Here is a 10,000-nt window from a genome sequence, read left to right on the forward strand (position 1 = left end):
AAGACCGGCGAAGTGAAGGACGCTTTGAAATCTTTCAAGGCGCTGTTTTGGGGTATAATTTCCATTTTGTTGATTACCCCCTTAATCGGCGGCCATCTTACCGGCTTGTTACCTTATCAGTCTTCGGAGGTCGACAACTTGGCGAAGGAAAATGGCCCGCTCATGAACGGGAGTAATTCTCTGAATGTGACTCCGGTCTTTGCCCAAGATCATTCATCAGGTAGTTCGTTTCTTGGCCCGATTTTGTTTCGTGTTGGAATGCAAATTTACTTTATCGTCCCATGTACAATTTCGGCTGGAGTTATACTGGTGAGCTGTTTGTTGTTGCCGTGTAAAAATTTAGGGGAGAGGGGAAAGGACTAACGGGCGTGGAAGGGGAGGGTACACTTCGTTAAATCACAGTCATGAAGAATTTACCTTGTTTTTATCCACCATAACCTTGAAGTTTATCACTTGTCAAGCCTGTGATAGAGCCCGGTTCACACGCTGCTTATGACACCCCATAGGGCAGGAGGGCTCATGTTCTGTTGTTGGGGGCAATTTGGCAGTGGTGTTAATATGCTACAGATAGGCACACATTCATTAAAAATGTGTTGTAGCAGACTACTCAAAACATCAATGTGAACCCAGACAGATACAGAGCATTGAAAACAAGAGGAAAACGGAGTTACTAACTCTATGGTGGAATATTGGCCTTTTAACAATAATAGTAATAATAATAATAATAATAATAATAATAATCAAGTGAAGCTATGATCTTTGCAGTTATGAACGCAATTTTTACAATTGCATAGAGAAGCCTGAAAATTTTCAGGACTTCAACGGGATTTGAACCCGTAACCTCGCGATTCCGGTGCGACGCTCTAACCAAATGAGCAATGAAGCCACTGACGTTAGGAGCTGGTCATTTGTGAGTTCTAATGGTCCCGTGACCAATAATAAAACAATGTGCATCAATGTTGTTGAATTTCAGTATTTTGTGAATTTACTCAAATAAATTTCAAGGATTATAGAAAAATTAAAAACAAATTACCGGATGGTGGTTTCATGGTTATAGGGGATACATGCAGATCAATAACTAAAAGTATGTTTAACTTTTACATTGATTACATTTTTATGAAAGAATGAGATTACAACAGCTGAAACAAATAATGTGGAAACTTTAAGATAAAGACAAGTAATTCTAGGTTTATTTGATAGACCCCTCTATTGTAACAGTTGTCATTAAATCTTAAATTAAACTTTGTAGGGAATATCAACTTCGTTTAATTTCTTGACATTTTTGTACAGTAATACTGATTAAGTTGTCACTGTTTATCTTTTAATAGGGACATAGTTTTTCAGTGAGTGATTAATTAACCCATTGACTCCAAGGGGTTCCACATTGACGAGTATCATATGTAACACTCCAGGGCCCAGTCGCTCAAAAGCTGATTAACGCTAATCCCAGATTAAAAATTAACCAAGCCGATAATTTCTCTACTCCCAAATGCTGTTCAACGCAGATTTTCGGCAGAACTTTACAGGAGAAGACATCAATCTTGAAAAACAAAAATAAGCAAAGGAAACTTTCACCAAAAAGTTGAAAATGTGAAACAAACGTTTACGCTAATCGTGGATTAAGTTAATCAGCTTTCGAGGAACCGGGCCCAGAACCCTTAATTTTCTTTGCTTATCTTATGTGATTAATTCCAGATCTAATTGTCTTTTTGTCAACAGACAGGTCAAGCTGATGGAGCTGTGGCCTTATCTGTAATGCTTACAGTGATTTGTAATTTGGCTGCTGTATTTACTGTGCCTCCTCTAGTGGCCTGGATAGTAGATTTTAAGAATGTGAAGCTGGATCCTATTAACCTGTTGATAAAGCTGGTTTTGACGGTGCTACTACCCTTATTGGTATGTTACATTGACATACTGCCATTATTTTCATGATGGCAAAATTTACTAACAACACGGGAATTTTACAAATTGATTCTTTGTTCTCAGGCAAACAGAAAATTCTATTAAGGACAGTGCCTACTGATTAAAGATATTTTTGCCCCGGTGTGTGATTATGCAGGAAATGTAGATCTTAACAAGTGTCATTGAAATCCAAAAAGAAACTGTGAGGTAACCACGCATTTTTAAGCTTTAAAATACAAAGCAGTGTATGGTGTTCTTTCTCAAATAGAAGCTTAAGTATCTCTCAGAAATGCATGGTTACCCCCAATTTCCTTTTTTGATACCAAGAGTACTTACTAAGATCTACTTTCTCCGGATAGTTTTAAACCGCGCAAAAATATCCATGTATTAGTAAGCATCGGCAATAAGAAATCTGAGTATCTGGAGATGCGCAGAACGTATGTGCAATAACAATAGTAGGCACCGTCCTTAAGTGAAATAAGATTTTGATAAAGCATTCTGGTCTTCATGCAGCTAGTAAGGTTAATGATACAATAATAAAATGAAGCTGGACCATGAAAAGGGTCTAGCTTTCATAATATCTTTACCAGTAAATTATTATTTCCACGATCACACATTAAATGATAAGTAACCCATTCGTAGCATAGGGCACAGATGGCTTTAATAGTACAGATAATAATGTAATGCATGCAGTTAGATGATTTATTTTAAAAAATTAGATGACAGTTATTGTTAAAATATTTATTTATAATTTCAGAGCTCTGTTGGATACTTGTTGAATGTCCCACAATGCATAAATGGCGGCCAAAAAAAATTTTCTTTTGTTTATGTGCTAATTAGCCTCACTAGCCTCTTTTGCATGGACAAAATACAAAAGAAATGTTGCTTGAGAACGAGGCTAGTGTGTCTAATTAGCACATAAACAAAAGAATATTTTTTTGGCCGCCATTTATGCACTCGGTCTCATTCGTGCTTGTTGGATACAAGACTGGTTATAGTCAGCTGAGTGCTAATACCTCTCGTTCCAGCTGTTTACCATCTCATATCCAATGTGCGCTCGTGGAATAAGAATTGTTAATTATCTTGATTAAAAGTTTGAAAAGCAAGAAGAGGCACGAAACTTGCCATCAAACCTCTTTCTTCCCTTCCACTCAATTCTCTGGTTTTCACCAACTGTGCTGAATATTCTCAAATTATTTTGTTACTACACTGTATCTGTCTTATAGGTTGGGAAAGCAATAAGGTGTGTTTCCCGAGTGAAACGCTTGGTCATCAAGTTTTCTGACACGCTGAAGGTTATTTCAATCATTCTCCTCACAATAATTCCGTGGTTGAAGGTCAGCCAGGCTAGTGCGCAAAACGCTTTCAGTGGTATCTCGGTTGCAAGCATTTTTGCTGTCCTGGGATGGGGTCTTGCGATGCACGTCTTGTTTGTCATTGTTATATTTCCACCGTGCCTTCTTCTCAAGCTAGCAAGACCTGCCTTGAAGTCTGTTGTCATTATGGCCAGTCAGAAGTCGTTAGCAGTAGCTGTGACAATTTCGGGCTTTCTTCCCTTCACTCAAGCTGAACAAGGCCTCATTAGTTTGCCACTCATCATCATTCATCTTGGCATTCTAGTGACTGACTCCGTTTTGGTGTCATGGTGGTCCGCATGGGATGCCAAGAAAGACAAAGCCAAGGCCAAAAGTGAATTACAAAATGGAGACGCAATTGTGCTCTCTGATGTAAATGATGAACAAATGGAACTCGTGCAGATGCCAAAGGATGAAAACGCTCACGAATCGCATCCCTGAAAAGCAGTTTTTATTAGCAATAAATTATCATTGTTCGTGCGATCTTCAAGTTGATTATTTCCAAGCAAATACTTCCTTGTTCTCTTCTATAATGAGAAATTGATATAAAAATTATCCATTAACAGATCCTTGCTATTATTATGGTAATCAAGATTCATATATAAAAAAATTGGAGATGGTTGTTGGTACAAATTTATCCACTATTCTTTGCCTTTCAGTGCATTGACATCACAGTCAAAGTGCCAACGCCGCATAAACGAACGTCATTTATTAGGGTTATTTTAAAATTATTTTAAAATTATTTTAGTATGATTTTTTAATCAACTGAATGCGCCATGAAAATGTCAAATGTGTTTAACTTAATGTTGGTTGTCGCTCAGAATGTCAGCTCTCCTTGAAATGTTTTTTTTTTTTTTCATATTTATTTGGCACACCCTCTTATGTACATTACCAACAGCGTGAAATAAGAAATTGTGAAGTTTGTGAATACGAGTGTATTTTTCCAGTATTTTTCATAAAGCAGCCTAAATGCAGCGATGCACTTTTTATGCCCTGCGCATTTTCTTCACCTGACAGAACCGAGATTGCATAAGGGCTGGACCTCTTCGTGGTCAGGGGCCCGTTTCTCAAAGGTCCCGAAACTTTACGAGCCATTTTCGGGTGTCGCAATGCCCTTTGTATCTCAAGAACATAGAGGGTTTAAGGCGTCAAACTTCACAGTCATTTTTCTTTTTGTTACCTTGAAAACATGTTTAAAGAAAATCGTTCCAAAACAAGTGGTTTGCAGTTTCACAAATGGCTTTTCGGGCCCGAAAAGTTTTCGGGACTTTCGAGAAACAGGCCCAAGTTCCAAATAATCACAGACCTTTAGCTCTTTTGCGCAAATTCGGAAATTTGAAACGACAATGACTGCAAACGGTAACAAACTGGACTTCCCGTTACTACTGCAGCACTTGGTTTGCTTTGTTCTCAAAGCTTCTGAACGTTTGCGGGTTTTTTTTTTTTGGGCAGCAAGAGGTCTCTTAAAGATCTACGACGGTAACGAAAATTGCTTGTTAACGTTTTTCAAAATTTTTGCTTAATTCTTCTACCAGAAGCTCGTGACCTTGAAGCGTTTAATTCTGGTTCAGAACTGAGGTTTGTTTTTAAAAATGTTCTTATTTGGATGTACATATAACGTAGCTTGTACATTTCTCTCGCGTACTGCTTCTTTTTCATACTTTGTCTAGTCTGTATGGCTAAACAAGCACCAACTTTATTTGGATGAAGCGTGCTTAAAACAAGGTAGAAATTCACAAGGGACTGGGGATATACTGGCGAAATCGGCTATTGGTTTGGAGGGATCAAACAGAGATAAGTGGGATGGGATCAAAAATGAGAGGAATCCGGAACAATAACTTAACCTCTTGGATGACTCGCCTGATGTTTTGCAGACGGAGGCCAGCAATATATCATGAATTCGATTAGAGAGACAGAATGCTGAAAACTTTAGTTTAAGGTGGCTCAAGCCAGTTTCAAGGCTTTGAAGTAACTTTCTTATTAGAAGGTTTGTCACTACAATGCTTTATCACGTATTAGCAACGTCATGGCACCATAAGAAACGCCAATTATTGCTGAACAAGATGGGGCCATTATTGTGACATAATGATTTACCGTGGACGTGGGAAAGCCCTGTAACAACAACCTTTATTTTGTCTTTAGTTGCACATATCTCAAAAACAGACTCGGTGACCCCCATTTTTTATTGCTGGAAGGTGATAAGATGAAGCTTTCCTCACAGTTTTAAAAAATTATGTACGGCGGATTCAGAGCCGCCTAAAATCTGTGATTTTTTAAGGTGGCTCTAATTCTGCAGTACAATTTTTTTTTTAACTTTGCAGAAAGTTTGATCTTGGTCTTCTGATCACTTTCCAGCAATAAAATATGGGGCCCACCGAGTTTGTTTTTGAGATATGAGCAATTAAAGCCAAAATATAGAGTGTTTTTGGTGGGCTTTCCCGTTGCCAAGGTAACTTATTACGTCACAATAATGACTGCATCTTGTTCAGCAATAATAGGTGTTTCACATGGTACGATGACATTGCTGTTACGTTATGCATTATGTAATGCCAATCTATGCAAAGAGATTGTCTCTTCAAAATGTTGAAACTTGTTAGAGGGGCACTGGCATGCTAAATCATTTGCTGTTTTTTGGTCAGAACTGGGTTAGTACTTAAGCTTGCACGCACAACATTGCGGACAACCATGCACAGACAAGATATGAAATATATTTATTGCACAAAGAGCTATTCGTATCTAATTTTTGGCGACTTTCTGCGGACACTATCTCCAAACTTTAAAAAACAGGCCAGTTTTTTCTAGTTTCAATCCATTTCCATCCTCTCCATCCATACTTCAATTGTTATTTGCAACAAAACCACACCATTATTTATTGGTCTTGATTGATGCAAAGACGTATTCTAGTGATTTGACGTTTGACTGAAATAGCGTGTCACTGAATTTGAAGGGGCAGTAGTGGACTCTCTATATTCAGGGATATAGAGAATAAGTGGAGTGCTGCAAAGCCAATATCCGGTCCACTTTTCTTGAGACGAGTAAAACAAACGCACAGACCGTTAATAACTCCTTTGACAATGCATGGCTTTGTCCTTTTTCCATTCGTCACAGTCACACTTTTATTGAACAAACTGCGTTCCTATTATTAGATTCTAGTCATTCACTGGTTACTTTTGACTTGCCGTGTAGCAAACAAGGTCTCCTCACCTATGATTGGCAAACTGAAAGACTGTTTAACGTGCAAATATGGATGCTTTGCACAGCTGTATGGGTTGCCCCGTAACTGTGCATGAGTTTTCAGTCTCAACTATGCATCTCAACGTTAACGTACATGTTAATTTTCTCGCGACGTCAACTTAAAGAAGAGCGCTATTACATTTGTTTCTGTGAAAAACTAAGGCATCTTAAGCGTTTTTCAATTTCAAGGAGCAGATTTTCGATTGTGGCGAAAACCACTGCAGGTAAAGAGATGAAATCTTTGTACGTTGAAGTTAAAAAGTGAGTAACTTTTAAAATTTATTGTTGGTACCTCGAATTCTCAATCTGGGAACATCCACAGCGAGCACCGGTTTAAAAGATCGTACTGAACTTGAATCAAAATGAATCGAGTGAAATACATTTTTTTTTAATTTTGAAGCTGAGATGCGTGTAAGTATTATGTTCGTGAAATTGATGAAACAAGCTCGTGTCGGCCCATATTATCTTAACCGATTTAAAGAAATGTACACGTAAGAATACGTTAGTGTCTAACTTTGTAACTTGAAACATGAGTTCAATGATTTTCTTGTCTCTTTTAAAAAGGATGCTAGGAAGAAGCAATTAAGGATCAGTTTTCGTATGCGGCTTACCTTCCTCGTGCAAAAATTCAATTACTTATCGTAGTGAGCTGGCTGGTTCCCGCAAGGCGGTAATTCTTTATGATATATCGGGGAAGACCGGGAAGTCAACAACTTGAAATGCGCTTGGAAATGAAATTTGCAACAGTGAACTACATATTATGTTTTACTTTATACTACTTCGTTCATGCAGTATCTTTATTCAAATTTGGGACTCTTAAAACAAGCAAAACAAAACACAAAAATATGAAATAAAGGATAAGATCAGTCGAAAATCACTATCGCCATGATTTCATACTGTGTAACTGTTGTTGGTTTTCCAAAGAGTTTTTACTCCTTCCGAGAATAAAAGGGCATGATTAAGTTTTGGCAATCACGTCTGCTGTCATGATACGTTGTCTAGATGAATCGGTTTCAACATTCTCGGTTGAACTTCACCCTGTACCAGAAACAAGGAATGAAAAACTATTATTTAGTACCTATGAGTTTTTGTAAATTTCCTCGCTTTGATTCGTTTTGCGTGCGTCACAATATTAATATATCAGCAAGTGCATCAAATCCAAGAATGAAAGAGTACTTTTTCATGCCTGGATAAAAATCGAGCCCCCTCTGACAGAGGTCGATCGAATCTGCGATACTGATTCCATTTCTCGGCTAGGAGGCTAGTGTAACACCAAGCCTGTGTGGGCCATTAGGTTCGGTTCAGCTAAAAAGCGCAGTGCCATTTCAGTTGAAGTGGGTATTACTTCTGACCATTTTAGGGTTGAGTCGGATGAGACCTCAAGTCTCTGTAATGCGGAATGATGTAATTGGTCTCCAGAAATCCAGTGGTAAAGTGCTGAGGTGAGAACCTTAATTCACACCTGCTGTTATTTAGAGATTGACGTGTGTTGCCGTGTGCAGAAAGAAACATTTTTTTATTAAGTACACAGCACCTTTGAAAGACCCGACTGGAGTTGAATTCGTGATCCCCGAAGACAGATTATGAAAACCTGAGCAGTCAGAGCCATTGGAACACGCAGGTTTCCTCGGCAAAGGCTGTAAGAACCCGTTTAAAGTATGTTTTAATTTTACTGTTCTTACGAGAAAAAAATTAACATTGGGTACTCTATTTCAGGTCAATCATAGACACAGTCCCGATCAAGCCATTGTGTTTAGCTCCAACTTTAAGTTAGCACCGTACATGGAAAACACCAAGACACCGCACAAAACAGAGACAACTCAATTTTGCCTGTCGGGTCACTTTTCACACTTCGTAAAACTGTGGGAATTTTTAACTACTTACTTCTTAGCGATTGGAGTAATTTTGATGCTAATAATAGGATCGCAATGGCCTTCATCGGGAACTTTTCTGAAAAAGATTTATTTTCCCTTTATTCCCCTCGCCTTGTGTTTCTTATTGTGCGGCCTTCGCACCAAAACAGACGAACTGAAAATTGCTTTCAAGTCGTACAAAGCCATTGTGTGGGGAATTTTGACCATTTTACTGGCAGTGCCAATAACAGGGACGCAAATAACGAAAACTATACAGTTTGCCACAAGGATGGATCATAATATGACCACTTCAGAGTCGACTGTAATGGGAAATGTAACTGCTATTGGTCCCACGGAATTCGCGTTCGCACTTCAAGTGTTCTTCGTGGTACCCGCGAGTATGTCTGCTGGTGCTGTCCTGGTAAGAATTTATGTAAACACAGTAGAAATCTGACCAAATCTATTGAATTCTCAAAACTGACTCACGTGTTTTATGTTAATGTTTTACGTCAAAAACTAAGAGTGGTTGTGGATGAACAAAATACAGTATAGTTTCAAGAGGTTGGAGGCCCTTCGATTTCTATTTGTATTAGAGACTCCTAAAATACGGTGTTTATTTCATCATAGCAAGAGAATATGAGGTAACAGGGCGAGTCCCTGCGAAAAATGATGCGAGGGTTATTTTGTTGTTCCAATGACTGGACGGTCCACGTTCACACTGACCAGGCGAATAAGCTGTGTGTCGCGGTCCTTTTACAAATAACCACGCAGTGTGGCACCAACTAAAAGTAGATTTTAAATAATCTTCATCGGAATAGGGCCACATATTCTCTTGATTGCCGCGAAGACGTCAGAGAGTTTCTTTCGATATCGATCTTCTCTTGATTGCAAGGGTGTATTTCTTTTCATTCAGTAGCCCATTCCGGGGGGCATGTACTAAAACCAGGAACACCGGAACGCTCCGGAACACCCTGGAAGTAACCCAAAAACCTCAATTTGGCTAACCCTAGCTAATTTTGGAAAGTGGACACCTCAATGGGCGTGTTTCCAAACGTGATCAGTCAATCAAATGAATTTGTTTTGCAGACAACGTCATGTTTTTCCTCCCAAAAACCCTTTTTGTGACCACAAGAGCCTCTAACGACGTCTACTGCTGCACTGCTGTTATGGTAATGACCATAACAATGAAAGCTCCTGGGCTGTCTGCCCTATACATACCAGCTTTCAGACAACGCACCTTAGCAGAGGCGACATCTAGCGGAAGTTTTCTTCCCCAGTCCCCAAGCGTCTAGATTCGGCGGGCGGAGCGAATGGAGATGAAAAAGAAATGTGTTCAACTTAAGCCTGGTTTTTCCAGTGACGAATGGACATGCACATGCATATAGTAAATGACAAGCGCGAGTATTTCACTCAGCATAAGCTACTCATAATTGCGTTTGCGCTTGCGTCGCTGGTGAAACCATGCTCAAGTCTTAAGCTCAAGTCTTGGCTCTTTGCTTTTTTATGCAACTGATATTACAGACTCTTGTCAACTTCAATTTTTTCTCTTTTTTTTTTTCTGTTTCAGTGCTTGGTAGCAGGTGGCAATTTTTCTCTTGCGTTGGTATTAATGCTGATAACAAACAGTATCAGCGTATTCACTGCATCAGCCATGCT

The 10,000-nt window shown here is 38.9% G+C and overlaps 2 protein-coding genes across 6 annotated transcripts in view; both read left to right on the forward strand.

The window, feature by feature from the left end:
• The window catches only part of LOC138020250 (uncharacterized), a 4,112-nt gene extending 375 nt beyond the window's left edge, over positions 1 to 3,737 (forward strand). Inside the window, exons 1-3 of the mRNA XM_068867259.1 lie at positions 1 to 309; positions 1,720 to 1,896; positions 3,129 to 3,737. The exon at positions 1 to 309 is cut by the window's left edge and continues 375 nt beyond it. Coding sequence (XP_068723360.1) covers positions 1 to 309; positions 1,720 to 1,896; positions 3,129 to 3,698 — 1,056 coding nt within the window. The 3' untranslated portion in view covers positions 3,699 to 3,737. The remainder of the gene's footprint in view (positions 310 to 1,719; positions 1,897 to 3,128) is intronic.
• A 2,840-nt stretch (positions 3,738 to 6,577) lies between these two features.
• LOC138019091 (uncharacterized) overlaps positions 6,578 to 10,000 on the forward strand; it is a 6,522-nt gene continuing 3,099 nt past the window's right edge. Inside the window, exons 1-5 of one of the 5 annotated variants that reach the window (XM_068865761.1) lie at positions 6,588 to 6,715; positions 7,852 to 7,933; positions 8,023 to 8,130; positions 8,208 to 8,765; positions 9,912 to 10,000. The exon at positions 9,912 to 10,000 is cut by the window's right edge and continues 94 nt beyond it. In XM_068865761.1, the coding sequence (XP_068721862.1) occupies positions 8,274 to 8,765; positions 9,912 to 10,000 (581 nt within the window). In that variant the 5' untranslated portion in view covers positions 6,588 to 6,715; positions 7,852 to 7,933; positions 8,023 to 8,130; positions 8,208 to 8,273. The other 4 variants (XM_068865763.1, XM_068865760.1, XM_068865759.1 and 1 more) reach the window with 4 other exon arrangements.

This window comes from Montipora capricornis, chromosome 10 (assembly GCF_036669925.1).
Source record: "Montipora capricornis isolate CH-2021 chromosome 10, ASM3666992v2, whole genome shotgun sequence".
Lineage (NCBI taxonomy): Eukaryota > Metazoa > Cnidaria > Anthozoa > Scleractinia > Acroporidae > Montipora > Montipora capricornis.